At 40.2% G+C, this 15242-nt stretch overlaps 1 protein-coding gene across 6 annotated transcripts; it reads right to left on the minus strand.

The window, feature by feature from the left end:
• Window positions 1-74: 74 nt before the first annotated feature.
• tnip1 (TNFAIP3 interacting protein 1) lies at window positions 75-15222 on the minus strand. Of its 6 annotated transcripts, none has more exons than XM_031745278.2 (18): window positions 15095-15222; window positions 10803-10985; window positions 8743-8886; window positions 8535-8623; window positions 8246-8305; window positions 7406-7615; window positions 6566-6660; window positions 6028-6190; window positions 5677-5769; window positions 5488-5553; window positions 4001-4132; window positions 3756-3884; window positions 3539-3673; window positions 3317-3442; window positions 3070-3153; window positions 2417-2632; window positions 2064-2160; window positions 75-1794 (listed from the first exon to the last, which is right to left on the minus strand). In XM_031745278.2, exons 2-18 carry the CDS (start codon window positions 10948-10950, stop codon window positions 1697-1699), a joined length of 2085 nt encoding a protein of 694 aa, XP_031601138.1. In that variant the 5' UTR covers window positions 10951-10985; window positions 15095-15222; the 3' UTR covers window positions 75-1696. The 6 variants fall into 6 exon arrangements, with proteins under 6 accessions (XP_031601138.1, XP_031601140.1, XP_031601142.1 ...); XM_031745280.2 differs by lacking the exon at window positions 15095-15222 and adding an exon at window positions 11942-12082 and having other exon boundaries at window positions 7406-7576; XM_031745282.2 differs by lacking the exon at window positions 15095-15222 and adding an exon at window positions 11942-12082 and having other exon boundaries at window positions 2417-2542.
• Between the last annotated feature and the right edge of the window lie 20 nt (window positions 15223-15242).

Raw genomic sequence — 15242 nt, forward strand, 5'->3', positions numbered from 1 at the left:
TGTCACAGAAAGGTGAAAACGATGTACTCTGTGGAACAAAACGGGAAGATAAACAGACAGTAAGATACTAAAGAGACATTTAGAATAGATTTATTAAGCCAGTCAAATACAAAAAGTCTCACATGTGCTTTTTTCCTACAGCAAAAAAAAGGAGAAAAAAAAGAAAATAGGCTACAAACCAGGAAAATACATCTGCCATAAATTACAGCATACCTTTCAAAGTGCAATTCTGTTAATGTCTCATCTCAGCTCTAGCCCATCCTGATTGTTCCCTGGTGATATCTTGCTAGATAAAAGTAAGCCATTTCAAACCTTTTTTTTTTTTTTTTTTTGAAGCCCTTCATCTGACTAGTCAAAATACACTATACTAAGTAATCATAACTGGTATTCAGTTTAAACAGGCAAGGCTTGTTGATTCGGAGATCAGATTGAACTTTTTCCTAATAGTGTGACCTGGAGGTGTGGATCCGCTATCTGTTATTGCGACTTTGACTGCGTTACAGCAGTTCACAGGTCAGTCGGCAAGGTGTGGGTTGCTGGTTGTTGAAGTGGATGGAAACAAAAAGTCTCGACATCCCGACAGAGGGTTTTATCCTCTGGAGTGGCTGTACTGCTGTAACTGGGTGTCTAACCACGGCCTCTGAATTCTGATGAAAATCGTCCTCATTCTGCTGCTTGAGCTGAATTTAGATATTTTGTACTGGTAAGTACAACTCAGGTTATGTTACATAACAGGTATATGAGGACGCGGCTGCTGCCTTAAGATTTTGCTGCTGTAACTCTTGGTACTGTGTGTTGGGGCTACGCTGTGTGCAGTGGTACAGGATGCAGTGAGATGAGCATAAATATCGGAATGAGTGGTCAAATCAAGTTGAAGTGTTTAATGAGATTAGGTCCATCATCATGGGGGAGAAATTACAAAAAAAAAAAAAAAAAAGGTTGTGTATGTACTGCGTATTGTGTCTGATACAAACATACAATGTCAATAGCTACAATATATTGGGATTACACTAACAACATAGAAAGAACAGCATTACTAAAGACAATGATTTACACTTAGTCAATGCAACTATCAAAACAGCAGGTTATAAATAAATTATCAGTAATCACAATCATGTTTTTTTTTTTTGGTATGATACCATCAAAATTCATTTCCCAAAATTTTTGTATTTCAACAACCACTTTTGAACAGTTACACAGTTATGGGACAGTTCTATAACATCGATGGTACTGAAAACCCTCATAAATCAATTAACATTCACATTTTAAGCTCTATGATTCAGTGTACCTATATAATCATTCATGGTTGGAATGAGTATATGTAGTCTTAGTCTTACTGGGGAATGGCTTCCTGTGACCCTACAAGTAACAAACTACTTGTTACATACTTGCAGATAGACAATCACATAGGTATATTGTCTGGAAAACAAAACAAAACAAAAAAATCTATGTTAATTATTCCAACCTATTTAACAAATGACTTAAAGTTGCCGATAAAAAAATCTAAACAATATTTCATGTGTATATTCAGAATAGCATCACAAATAGCCTTATAAAACGCAAGTATAAACAACATTACAATAGGATATCTACAGTTCAGTAGGAAAATTATAGGTCAAATCACACCTTGTCAACTCAAAAACAAACTGATTTCATGCTACTACCCAGGCTCCTTTTAAGTGGGTACGGTGATGCTTTAGTGCTTTCCAGGGTCAATGTTCTGTCGCTCCCTTTTTCCAAATCCTGTTCCAGGTGCTCCTGTCGCTGCTGCTGCTGCTGCCGCCGCTGACTGATCTACGGACACCAAAGTAAGGTGCAGAACTAAATTATTGCATCATGTTTCAAAAGAATCATTGGTGATTTGCATGAACGGATAGTGCTGCTAATAGTTGATATGAACATAAGCCTTACCCCACTATAGTTTACACCTCTGAGCTGAAGAACTTTAAGCATAACTAATGACAAAGTTTGGCTCATTGTTCTTCCACTACAAGTGTTTGAATACACACACCATCTTGTATTGTGCAATAGAAATAAACTACATATGACTGGTTGTATCTTACCTGCATTCTCTGGTGGTGGTCGTGAACTTTCTCCTACTGCTCTGGCCCCTCTCAACCCCCTCTCAGGTTGATTGAATGACAACTGCCAAGGAAAACCCTGATTTAAAAAAAAACAAAAAAAACCAGAACAATTATGTTAAAATTTCTATTCTTACTCGTCGCAATCAGCAGCCCTTAAGTCTTTGCCATAACCTAATATTGGTTATTGAATGTAAGCGTGCTGCCCCCAGCAAGTAAGGGAAGTAGAGGTAAGAGAGAAATTGAAAAGAAAAAAAAAAAAAGAGAGCCTTGTTTCTTCAGTGAACCAGAGTCACTCCAGAGACAAAGACAGAGGGGCTTTAGAGCGCCCTTACCGGGGTAACGGGTTGGAAGTCTCGTACAGGGGGTGGTGCTGCGGCGGCTGCGGCTGCGGCGCCTGCTGCATTGGGCATCCGGGGAGGGAAGTGTATGGGCCAACCTTCAAGGCCCTGCGGTCCCACCTGCACAAAGGGACCACAGTAGGGAGGGCTCAGCGGGCCGTTCACTGAGTCTGACGTGGGGTCTGAGGTACGTCTTTCCTGCTGCTGCCCCTACGAGGGATCACAAGTACACATGTGATCCCCAATCAGTGCTTTGCGGCTACTCTCAGCGAATGCAGCGGCCCTGTTGTGGCACGGGACGCTGCTGACCTTCAACCCTGCTGCGGTTCTGCCTCCCACTGAGGCGTGCCAGTGTTCACCTCGCTGCTCCCAAATGCACTGACCGAAACAAGCTAGCTGCAGTGAGGCTCTTGTGATTCGTTTGGCATGAACCTACTACAGTCAAGTCAATCTAGTCTTCCACCATTCTGTCACTAGGGGGCACTAGTCTGCAAGCTTTACCCACCACCTGTAGCCTTTTGGAACTTTCTTTTCAGGAGTCTTAAATATGCTTCAACAAATGGCCACACTGACCAAATATTTCACCTACTCAGTGTAACAGCGCCCTTTAATCCACCATTTCAGTGTATATGTAACACTAGCAGTACCTGTTTGTGATGCTGCATCTGCAGTCTCTCCAGCTTACATCTCTCTGTACGTTCTCTCTGACACTCGTTCTGCGCCTGATGAAGCTGCGCCACACCAACAAGTACACAACAAGAAAAATAAAGAACCTCATATTAGGGCAGGTCAGCTAGAATAGCCACTAGCAGCAAAATTATACAAAAGCTAAAGCTTTCCTGGTCACATTATATACAGGAAAAAAAAAAATATGTCGCATGAGCACGATCTTACCTGATTGGTCAAATTAGTAATCTGACCCTGAAGTCTTTCAACTTGCCGCCTCAAGTCCTCTTTCTCTTCATTCATTCGCTCCCTGTCGCTCCTTTCTTTTCTGAAGTCCTCCTCAAAGATTTTTACCTGAAGTGCAAAGAAAGAAAAAGCAGCTGAAGGGAAATGCCCACGTAACTGCAGGACTGCGACAGTGTGTGTGTGTAAATGTTCTGTTTATCTGACCTGTTCTTTAAGTACAGCAATTTGAGTGAGCAGCTCCTGTTTCTTAAAGTTGTTGGCTGCATCTGCAAAGTTGCCCTGGCCAGGAGGTTGTTGGGAGGATGAAGGTGAGTGTAGGTTTAAGGCTTCTTCTAAAGCCTGAATAAGACAAAAACCAATGTTACCCTGACAGAAACGTTACTGCGCCTGATTGCTCTTTTTGCATCTCTTCCACACTCACTCGGTTGAGGCGTTGGATCTCCTTCTCTTGGTATTCTCTCTGTTTGCTGAGGGGCACCAGCTGATCCTGCAAGTAGCGGATCTTCTGCTTCAGCTCGGCCGTCTCAGTGTTTAAACACTCCTTCTCCCCCTGGAACGAACGCACGCGGACACCATGGCTTTAAAAACACCTTTTCCACAGTCAATCTGTGCCCTGCTTTCGTTTAGACCAGTTTCACCTGGCCTTTTCCACATCTGTATTCTCACCTGGACATTTTCGATCTTGGACTTGGCCAGCAGCAGCTTCTTGTCGTAGTCGCGTTGCCTCTGCTCCCGCTCAGCCTCCAGCTCAAGCACAGTTTTCTGTGACTCGGCTAGCCGTTGTCTGAGGTCTGTGATCTGAGGAAAAGTGGCAATCTTTTAGTTTAGGAAATAATCACATTGTCAAAGATCCAATTTTTTATAAATTGCCATAAAGTGCCTAATAATAAATAAAACCAATTAAGTAATAACGCTCCGGTATTGACAGGCATTAGCTTCAGAAATGTTATCTAAATAGAAAACTAAGCCATCAAATTCGCAAACACGCACTGCTGTTTTTGTGTAACATATGAACGAACCGAGTGACGCAAATGGATATATCTAGGGTTCTGTGGTTATAACCCAAAGCTGCACGGTGTCCCTGTCTGAACGAAGTGTGAATGTAGGTTTGTACATAATTGTGGGTGTGCACAACATAGGTGTGTGAGTGTCAATGTGAGAGTGTGTACGTCTGTGTGTCTCTGCTGCCCTCTGACTGCACCACAGCAGGAAGTCAGCGGGTACCGGAGAGGTAAGGGGAATTCTTACTGAAGTGTGACAGGCCTTGTGGTAAGCATGTTCAGATCGCAAGCTATTGCAAGATTGCACCTTTTCCACTGGACAAGCACATTTAAAAAAAAAAAAGAAAAGAAAAAAAGAAAAGAAAGAAAAAAGAGAAAAAAAGAAGAAAAAAACTAGACACATACACAGCTGCTTCTCTGCCAAGTCATAAACACAAACTTCAAAGTCCTGTTTGTTAAAGTTTTTTTTTTTTCAAATTAAAAATGCTTTCCATCTGTCACTTCACCCATCACAGGTTTTTTGCTTGTTTTTCTGTTAAATCACGATATTTCACCTAATTAATGTCACGATGCTCAGTGATCAGTAATATTTTTTTTTAGTTTGGCAAAACACTTGAAACTAAATTCAACCATCACTTGGAAAATGTGTTGCTACAGACACCAGAAGCACCTTTAATTCATAAAATAAGTAATTAAAACAATATTTGAACCCCACAGGTAACTAACCTTAGCTTCTTTATATGCTGAAATGAATACAGTGGAACTCTTTAGTTCAATTTCAGCTTTTCATAGCATGTAATCAATTTTACACACAAATCACTGAGTCTGGTGTTACAGAGAGACACCCAATGAAATTTGTGACTGGTACCTCACTTGTACTGACACTTGTTAAATCACTTTTACTGGGTACAAGTGATTTATTTTAAGTCCAAAAGAGCGTTTAACATCTCTTTCAGCTAAACTGGACCAAACAGAGCTAACTGATGCAAGTGATTCAATATTTTGAAAATGTTAAAAAAAAAAAAAAGGCCTGAAATTTAAAAAAAGAAGTTAAAAAAAAGAAAAAACTGTCTTTAAAATTCTTTTAAGCAGTCAAGAGCACCGTAACGCCTTCCCACACCCGTCACAGCAGCTGTAAAGTCATTACTGTACCTTCTGCTCAAACTGTGACTTCATGGCGTTCCACTGAATGTCCCACTGCTTGTTCACCTCCAGCACCTGTAAGAAGCCAGAAAGCGAAACAAACACCACTGAACATGTAGGAAACAAAATACACAGAGACTTTCCCCTATGGCAAAAGAGGATGAGCAGTAAGTAAGAAAGTAAGCAAGCAAGACTCACATCCTTTCTCTGCTTCTCCAAAAGCTTGATCTTCTTTTCATACACCTCGACATCACAAGGTTTAGTTGGGGTTTTCTCTGCAGCTTTTCCACTCTGGGGGGTTGGGGGAACATAAAATATTCCTAAATCCACAACATTACTACATTACGCACATTGTAAGAGGTCACGAGTGGGAAATTTTCAGTCACAAGATTATTGAGAATCATTTAATTAAATGTCTTTAAAAAGAACACAGATTAAAAACTGGTTTTGGTAAAAAATACTTTATAGAAATGTTTTAAATATGAAGCTGCAGCATATAATGTATGTGTACAAATTTAAATAAATCAATTTTAATTAAACTGAAACTACCTTCTGTGGTGTGGTGGCCTCCATTTTGGGTCGGACAGCCGCAGATTCCTCCTTCACCGGCTCCTCTTTGGCCTCTGGAGTTTCAGCGTCAGGTGGCGACGCAGATGCTGCCGCCACTGCTGCCGCTCCTGTGACCAACTCCTTAAGTTTCTGATTTTCCTGTCTATACCGGCATGAAAATGAAAATGATAGTGTTTGAGAACTAGGTCTCATTCTAAGACATGGCTGTCATCATGCTCCAGCTATTGGAGGTCTTCTGGGAAGAACCTACAACGCCAGAAAGCCCTGGAGTAATCCCCTTCAGAAGTGAAAGCGTGCTTAATTGTTAACATCAAGGGCAAAGTAAAGATTAGGTGATACATATTTTATTAACAGTAATGAGAATTTGACTCGTCATAAAATCAAATGATTATAAGAAGCAAAACAGTCCCACAAAAAAAAAAAATTAAAAAACAGACCAGAAGAAAAGAGAACAAGATGTCAGAGCGATAGTATTGTTTTATTTGTAGCACAGTCACATCAAAAGGAGAAACATTACCTCAGCTGTTCCAAGTCTCGATTCCTGATATGATGATCCTCTTCCATTTTCTTTCTAAGCTCATTGTTCTCTTGTCTGAGCTGCTCACAGAGAGTCTATAAAACCCAATGAGGACAATATTAAACACCATTCTGACATTTTCTTATGATCTGTATTCAGTCGCATATCCAGAAATGCCATCAACCCAATGACACAAAGATAATTTAAAACGCAACATAAGTTTATGTTGGAATGCAAGTCACGTGTACTCTAACAGATAAGGAAATGCCATTTCCTTTATCTGACAAATCAAGCTTTAGTTTCCCATTTTCATCCCATTAAATAACCCTTTTCCCGCCCACAGGGTTTTGAGGAAAAATTAATGTTCCATGTAGTGAAAGTAGTGAGACTTGAAAAATATTTTATTGAATGTTTTATAAGTTCTACACAGAGCACCGAGTACGTTCAGCTTTTGTTTTTTTAAGTTTTTAAGTCTCCAGCCTACTTGGTCTACCACAAATAACACTTAAATCACTGTTAAAGTGCTGAAACAACATCCGTCCAGATGAAGTATTATTGCATCTGTAGTTTTACACTCGCGACCCGTCAAATCTGACACAAAAATGCTTTTAAAGTCAGCAAGTTATCCCGGGCGTGCCATAGCGGTAGTATTTAGCGTGACAGTTTCAAGTTGCTATAACAAAATTTAGATTTTATATTTTTCTTTAACATGACTGATCATTGTATAAACACTTGGTTTGCTCTTGCACTATTACAACACTTAAATCACTATTTCTAATAAGCACTGTGGTGATTTGTCATATTTTTTTAGTTTAATGACACAATAGTTGTGTGCAATACCTGTAGGAGGGAGGTCCTCTGTTCATTCTTTTGGACTTTTGAAGAAAGATGATGAAACTCCACAGCCATGCGACCAAGGTGCGCTAACAGCTGGTTTGGGTTGGACTCCTCAGCAAATATGCTGAATGAGCTCTCTAGCCTCTTCAGCTGGCTCGCTAGCTCGATGTTCTCCTGAGGAAGGAGGGGAATTACTCCTACTGCTGACCCGGCCTGAAGATACCCACACAAGTAACCAGTCAGTCACCTGTTCCTCTCAAGCTGACTCAGTGAGCGTGCTCTCAATTACATATGAATTTAAAACACCATTCTGTAAGAGTCATCATTCTCTATGAAAGGGAGCAGCCGATTTGTATGAAAGGCAAACTAGTTGGTCCTGTTGGGTTTATTTTTACTACCCACAGACTACAATTAGCTCTTCTTCTTTTGCCAACATATATTTTAGATGGGAAGGTAGGCTAAAATTTTTAGAATATGTGACAGGCTGGCCACTAGCATAAGTTTTAACATGTGCACCTCAACATTGGCCTAGTGTCCTGTTAACACATCCCCTGGGATTTAGTGTGTGAATGAATCAGCGGTGTAATTCTAGTCAGTGACAATCCTGGACTTTCCCCTGACTGACTCAGGCTGGAGCTACCAGTATTGAGTTTTTTGGTGAGTCAACACACCAAGGATGCATGTCCAATATTGAGGAAATGGCTATAAAGAGGAATGATTAAATTTAACCTCACTAAACAGAAACCTATACAAACTAATGTCAGTCCTTTCATAGGGTAAAGAATAAATGCTAATAATAACCATATGATTCAAATAGATTTGAGCTATACATCTGGTACGTACTGTCAATGCCTCTGAAGTCTTTCCCTCCATATTCACCACCTCAAACTCTGACATGGCATCCTATAAAAAAATATATATATACATATACATATATATATATATATATATATATATATACACATACACACACACACACACACACACAACTCGAACATGATGCCAAAAAACAACGACGAAGTTAACATTCTCCACTCAGATGTTATATTGTAGGCCCTGATAATGCCTACAGCTAGTCTTAAAATAACAGGGTCATTTCTACCTGAACAGAAAGCACAAACAGATTATTTACATTGGGCTTCTCTGGCTGAAGAGTCTTTCCTAAACAGCTTGATTGCTCCTCCTTCTGCTCGGCTGTGGTATGTAAACAGGGTTTATTACCTGAAATACACCAAATGAACATTAATGGTAACAATCAGCCAAATGCTGGCCACACTGTGTAATAATCCAAAAATGTGAAGAAAAGTCTCCTTCGTTGCCTTTAAGTATGTGAAACCTACTTTGTGTCTCAGTTTGAATGGGCCCTCCCATACACAAACTGGCGGCGAAGCTGGACGATTTCAGGGCTTCGTTGTCTCTCACAAGTTCCTCCACTCGCTGCCGAAGCCTCGACGCCTCTGACTGAGACTCTTCCAGCAAATCACCTGCAGGTATTAGAGAGAGCTCGTCTCTATCTAGTAACACCTTCACTTAATCTAGCTTTGTGTCTACCGGCAAACCCTGTTGTCACTAAAAATATCAGCACAACATCAAACAACGTGTGACAGAAACTCCGTGAGAGAGTAAGCACTCCTTTAGTTAGTCACTGACCCATTCATATTAATAGCATGTGAGTTTTTAAATGGATGACCAAAGCAGATTTTCAGGTTTCACTACATTTCACCACATTGACACTGAATGACACTTTAGGATTTTGTTTTGACTACAAACATACATGATGCTACAACATCACATGTTCTCTTTGAGGCTACGTCAAATTTGTTTTAAATAACAAATGTGTTATTTAAAAAGTCTGTTCAACTTTCTGCTGCTACAGAATTCAAGCTGAGCAGTTTTCTCAACTTTCTGTGTAGAAACTTTCGGAAAAAACGTTTTGAGCATCCACTGTGACCAAGGAGCACATGGTAAATCGGTGCTCCAACATCAGTAAAAGAAAGCCACCATCAAAGTTGGAAATCCAGTGGTATTACGGACATAATGAGCCAAAAAGAGCAGTCTAACTGAAGTAGATGTTCCATCTTCCTGAGCTGAGGATGAAGATGTGACCAAATTAAAGCTAGACCCGGAACAAAGGACAAAACTCCCCTCACTCACTGACAAAATCCCATCACAGGAGATGCTTGTAGATGTGAACGCAGCTCTACCTCGAGCTTTCCCGACTACCAATATCACTAAAACCAATGAGCTAGATGTCACTGCCACAATAATCCTAAAAACACTGATCTACTTTTAGTCCAAGTAGGCTGGAGAGAAATAACTGGAAAAACATCTGGGAGGAAGAAATGATACAACACCAAAGCCAAGCGGCTGGTGGATCCAAGAGCAGCAACCTCAGAAAAAGTGCCAGTCAAGATCACAAAGGTAGACATCCAGCAACGAGCCTCTAGAATGAAGAGCTAGACAGCACCAGGACCTAAAATAATTGAAGATGATTGATGAAGAAGCTAACACACCATGGACAGCTGGCAGCACAAATAAAAGGGACTGCTAACAGCAGGTACTCTTCTGTACTGAATAACAAAGGCCAGAACAATCTGAGCAGGAAGGAACCCCCACAAGGGTACAACACCATCAAACTACAAGCCAGCCAATTACCTGCTTCCTCTTAACATGGAAGATCCACTCAGGGTCTTATGAACTAGGCTGAGTGGCCACATGAGCCAATATATGATACCTGCAGAGCTCTGGAAATAACAGTACTGGATCCAAGGACCCAAGTTGATGGCTGTGCAAAGGAGCCCCGGAGACTATGCAGTACATTGTCGACACAATCAAGTGGCTGGGATAGTGTAAAGGAACATATGTGCCACATATGGATTAAAAATCCACACTTCTTGATGGGAGATACAGCCAAGGATGGCTGAGAACAACAGGCCTAAAGTCCTACGGGATTTCAAGTTCCAGACAGTCGTGCAGCTGCTAACCATAGTGGTGGATGACAAAGAGCAGAAAAGCCTTGTCTATCACAATGCAGCAGTGATAGACATGGTAATCCCAGTGGTAAGCAAGATCTGAAAGCGAGCTCACAAGAAAACAAAAAAGTACCAATGGCTGAAAGAACAACTGGAGCAGCGTGGTAACAGGAGCATTAGGAGCTGTAACCCCAAGACTTGAAGAATGGCTCCAGCAGATTCCAGGCACAATCTCAGAGGTCACTGTCCAGAGGAGTGCAATCCTAGATACTGCACAGAACTCTCAAACTTCCAAGCCTCTGGTAAAGGATCCAAGCATAAGGAACACACGCCACAGCCCCAGGGGTTGAAAAGGATCGACACACAGACGGACACACATACACACGGCCTTAACTTCAACTTGAGATAACTAGTCTTTAGAAACATACCTAAGCTCTTAAGTCCCTTCATCCGTTCTCTCAGCATGCTGTTCTCTTCCAGCAGCTGCCGATAGCTGCTCCCTCCTCCAGCCTCATCCCTGGCCTTGACCTCACTCCCACCTGGATCATAGATGCGGTATGGTCCTTTCCCCTCCATTGCCGTTGCTTACTTCCTACACATTGTCCTCTGAACTGTGGAAAGAAGACACAAACTGGTATTTTTAACTTAATAAAAATATCAGAAGCTACGCAGCAGGAGACACAAGAACACACAGAAGAAGTCAGGAGTAGCTGACCTTTACAGAAAACAAAGAGTTTTCTAACAGGCTGAAAAAGTAAACAACTGGAAAAAGAAATCCTGGCAATTGTTACATTGTGAAGTTATATTTAAGCTCCGACTTAAAATTGTGTCACTGATATAGGTTATTTAAAAGTATAAAAGGTACACCACAAGATCACCAAATACGCTCGTACTCTCAAAGTTGAACACTTGAACATAAGATAAAGTTTTATAACAGGAGCTCGGAAGAAAAAGCAAATATGCTCAGATGAAATTAATACCACCTGCCTTTTTTTTAATACTACACAGCGTGACACTAGCGACCTGTTATAATTTCTAACGGGACGACTGTGGACTATGAGCGAAACGTTGTACGGAAAATAAAAATCCGACGACGACTTTGAGAGGACAAATTCTGTACTATGAACCCTGACAGAGCCGGACATATGGCAAAAATGTGCTAGCTATTTTGATGGGAAAATATGACAACTACAACGTTCTTATCCTGGGAAAAGGGAACAAAAGCAGAGCAAAGAAAATAACAAAACAAAACAAAATGTAATGCAAATCCAACTAACACACATCTATCCAGGAGACCAGACTCAAATACACCACAATCTAGCTAATGACAGCTACCTTGATTGGCTGAAGAAAGCTAATATTAGTTTTCGCTGTTGTCATGCAAATTGCTAGCAACATCCTCGTTAGCTGTCGGCTAGCTAACACTAGATGACTGTGCGGGAAACGAAGGCGCTAAACTCCCCTTATTTTTCCTCTACAGAGACTGTAATCGATTCGGTAAATCGCTGGAAACGCGGAGATAAACGCCAAGCCAAAAAAACAAAGAGGTGGCTTTTTTGCTCGGTACCTTTCAGCTCGCAGTGGCCTCTCGTCTGCCCAGACATGTATTGCGGAAGTGGTCTACTGAGTCTATGCTGTAACCTGGGAAATTCCACCTCGCAACGTTTGGTAAACAGCGATGATTGACAGCAACGTGGCCAATCGCAGCTCGGCTCTATCAGAGGGGCACCAACAGGAGCAGCTGACCTTAATGTAAACACTGGAGCAAAAGCTCTACATGTATTCTAACCGTGGAGGTATTACCAGAATTGCCAAACCTGTTCACATGATCTACTTTTAGGCATCAATATCCATATATGGCAAAACAGTGAATGATGCAATAATTCGATGGTAAGTAAGACTCATAATATTAATAATGATAATATATTTTTTTAAATCCCCTGTATTTTCTCTTGAATTGTAGTCATTTTAATTATATTTCGTATTAACATTACTATTGTTTTTACTGTGTACTGTCTGAACCCCGACTATCACTCCCATCCCCCCAAAGTCATGCGACAAACCCCGACCATTTTCACTCAGTGACTTTTTTTTCCCTCATTGATAAATTCAGAGATGGAGCTGGTGGGGGTTTCTGTGATTGCATCACATATTTCCTCTGAACTGAGAGGGCAATACGTTTTAGTTCGAGTTACGCAGATTTTTAAGCTGAACTAAATTATTGTTAAGAGATGTGTGATGATGAGTTGTGATTAAAAAATACATTTAAATAAAGCAGTTTCCTGAAAAACGTCCAAACACACTGTTTTGTCTATTTCCTGATTAACTATCTAGTTGATCAAGAAATGGATTAGCTTTAACTGCGATATAACAATTAAAATGAAGATGAACTATTTGTTTTATAAATAAGGTGAATAACTGACTTTTACGTTCTTTGAGCTTGTATAAGAGTTCAGCCTGTGAGACGTGAATATTACAGTAGTAATATTCTTTTTTTTTTCCCAGTCCATTATGTCCATATGAGGTATTAAGAGTACACACTGTACCTATAACACAATCAACCCCAAATATTAGTTTTTTCAGTGCTGACCTAACTCTTTTTAATTAAACGTCCACTTCAGTTGTATGTATGTTGTCTCAAGGAAGGTTGGAACACCCATATATCGTTAGATAAGGAAAACATGTAGAGTGCTAAATTAACAGACTCATCATTTATTGGATGGAACTTTTACTTAAAACTGTGTTTCTCACACATTGCTCACTATATTTGACCAGAACTGTCCCAACTTTATTGAAGACCCCCCCAAGAAGGCTAAAATTAATCACTTGGAGCAATAGTGACATCTTGTGGGAACTGACAAACAGATAATCTGCGGTTATGTTTCTTCCTCAGGGAGTAATGTACGCTGTTCCTCTGGTAGCTGGAAACACAAAGTGTGATACTTGATCATTTAGCTTGTGGCTACACACAATCACACTGAACCACACAAGGATATTCCCGGCTGAGAAGCCTCCTGCGTAATTTGTAAGGCTCTGTGAGGAGTGCCAATAAAATCTTACACAAATAACAAGTAAAACTGCTATACATGACATAATTCATACCAAACCTCAACTAATCTTATACTTGTGTTTAGCTTTTCTATTATTGTTACTTCCTGTCATGTAAAAACTCTACTGGTGGGTTACTGACATAGTGTTAAAACTGCTTTAACAGAGAAATCAGCTTGATTTTAAATAGAAGTTCCTTTTACTCATTGATGTCTTTGACTTAACCTCTGACAGAAAATCTTACTGTAAAGAAAGAGAATAAGTGAGAAAACAAGAGACAGTGGGTGGACAGCATGTGATTTAAGACAACACACCTTATTTGAAAATCCTTTCACAAATCAGCCATAAACGCCCTTTTCAAGTCAAGTGAAAAGTCACATGCTTCAACTAAAGCCACGTACAACAATGAAACAATAGGCGTACGCACACATGCACACACAAAGGGTATCTATCCCTTTGGCCATAAAAGTCTGGTAAAAATGTGTGACTGTGGTCCCCAGAGAGCCATTTAGTGTCTACAGGAAAAAGCAAGAGCACAGCTCATGTGGCTGTCACACACACAGAAGTTGTTTTTTCCTCATTCCTGTGCCTGCCAACATTTACATTGCCCATATTTTTTTTGGTGCAAAGTGTTTCCACTTCGGGCTGCTGTGATGTGCAGAAATGATAAACAGGCTGATGACTCTGAGACTGCCAGAAGAAAACAAAAACTACAGCCCTGAGGATACAGGAAATGTCACCCATCATTCAGTCTTGCTGGGTGACAAACTGCACACTTTTTCTTATGCTCCCACCAACATTTGACAATGTTTTAAAGCACTGCACAAAGCTAGCAGAGTGAACACATGATATGTTTGTTTTTTGGGGGGTTTTAATGAGCAATCCTCAAATTTGAGCCCTTCTCTAAACCCTTTTTGTCTGTAGCACAGAGTAGGCACCTCACCCTGCTGAGACAGGGACACTTTCTCATCTCCCAGCAGTGGAAATTAGCAGCTGATAGTCATTAGCTCTGTGCTACTTAATACAAAAAGTCCTTTTGTTTGCCGAGTAGTGACCAGCCATCCTTCTCGAGGCATTAAATCAGGGACATTATTCCTGCTGAGACTCTATCGCAATGCAAAAACCACCCAAAAAACTGGGCTACATATCACTGGCAACAGATACAAATGTATTTTAACATTTTACAGGTTACTTACATCAATTTTAGTTAAAAAAAAAAGTTTTAGACTTTATAAAATCCAAGACTTTGTATTAGCTCTCGGCCTGTGTGTAATGGATACTAACAGATTTATTTATGATAATGAGTAAATCAGTTTTAAAGTATAGTCTGAGTTATTTTATCTTCACTTTTTATAACACACAACCATATTTAAAACTGTTTTTAAATGGAAAAAACAAAAGCAATATGATAATATACACTGTGGTCAATATATACAACAGATTTTTATACAATATTTATCACAAATCTCTTCTTTTCTAGCGTGATGGATGTTTTCACTGTTACATTTGCCCAAAACATTCTGTTGCAAACAAAGGGCAGCTTATAACTGAGAACAAAAACTGACCCACCCAAAACTATATTTTAAAAAATCCACATATCTATGAAAATGCACACATCTAAAATATTCTTTACTTACATTTCAAATGTTAAAACAAATAAACAACAACTCACCCACACATTTAGCTCGTATCGGAGAGGCACTTTTTAAGGAAACTGGTGAATGGGGGGAAGCGATTTCACTGTGAGACTTGGGGAATTCCCATAACCCATAAAATGGCCTGATACTGAAGGCTCAGAACCTGGTGTGTGTCCAACTGTT

The sequence above is a fragment of the Oreochromis aureus genome, linkage group 2 (assembly GCF_013358895.1).
Source record: "Oreochromis aureus strain Israel breed Guangdong linkage group 2, ZZ_aureus, whole genome shotgun sequence".
NCBI classification, from domain to species: domain Eukaryota; kingdom Metazoa; phylum Chordata; class Actinopteri; order Cichliformes; family Cichlidae; genus Oreochromis; species Oreochromis aureus.

Bases quoted from the DNA above. Each gene is read 5' to 3' on its own strand.
- tnip1 (XM_031745278.2), bottom strand. From the start codon at position 10,950: ATGGAGGGGAAAGGACCATACCGCATCTATGATCCAGGTGGGAGTGAG. The intron at 8,306-8,534 runs GTAAATAATCTG...ATTTTTTTATAG, and splicing joins TTCAGCCAGAGAAGCCCAAT to GATGCCATGTCAGAGTTTGA. The intron at 3,674-3,755 runs GTGAGTGTGGAA...TGTCTTATTCAG, and splicing joins AGATCCAACGCCTCAACCGA to GCTTTAGAAGAAGCCTTAAA.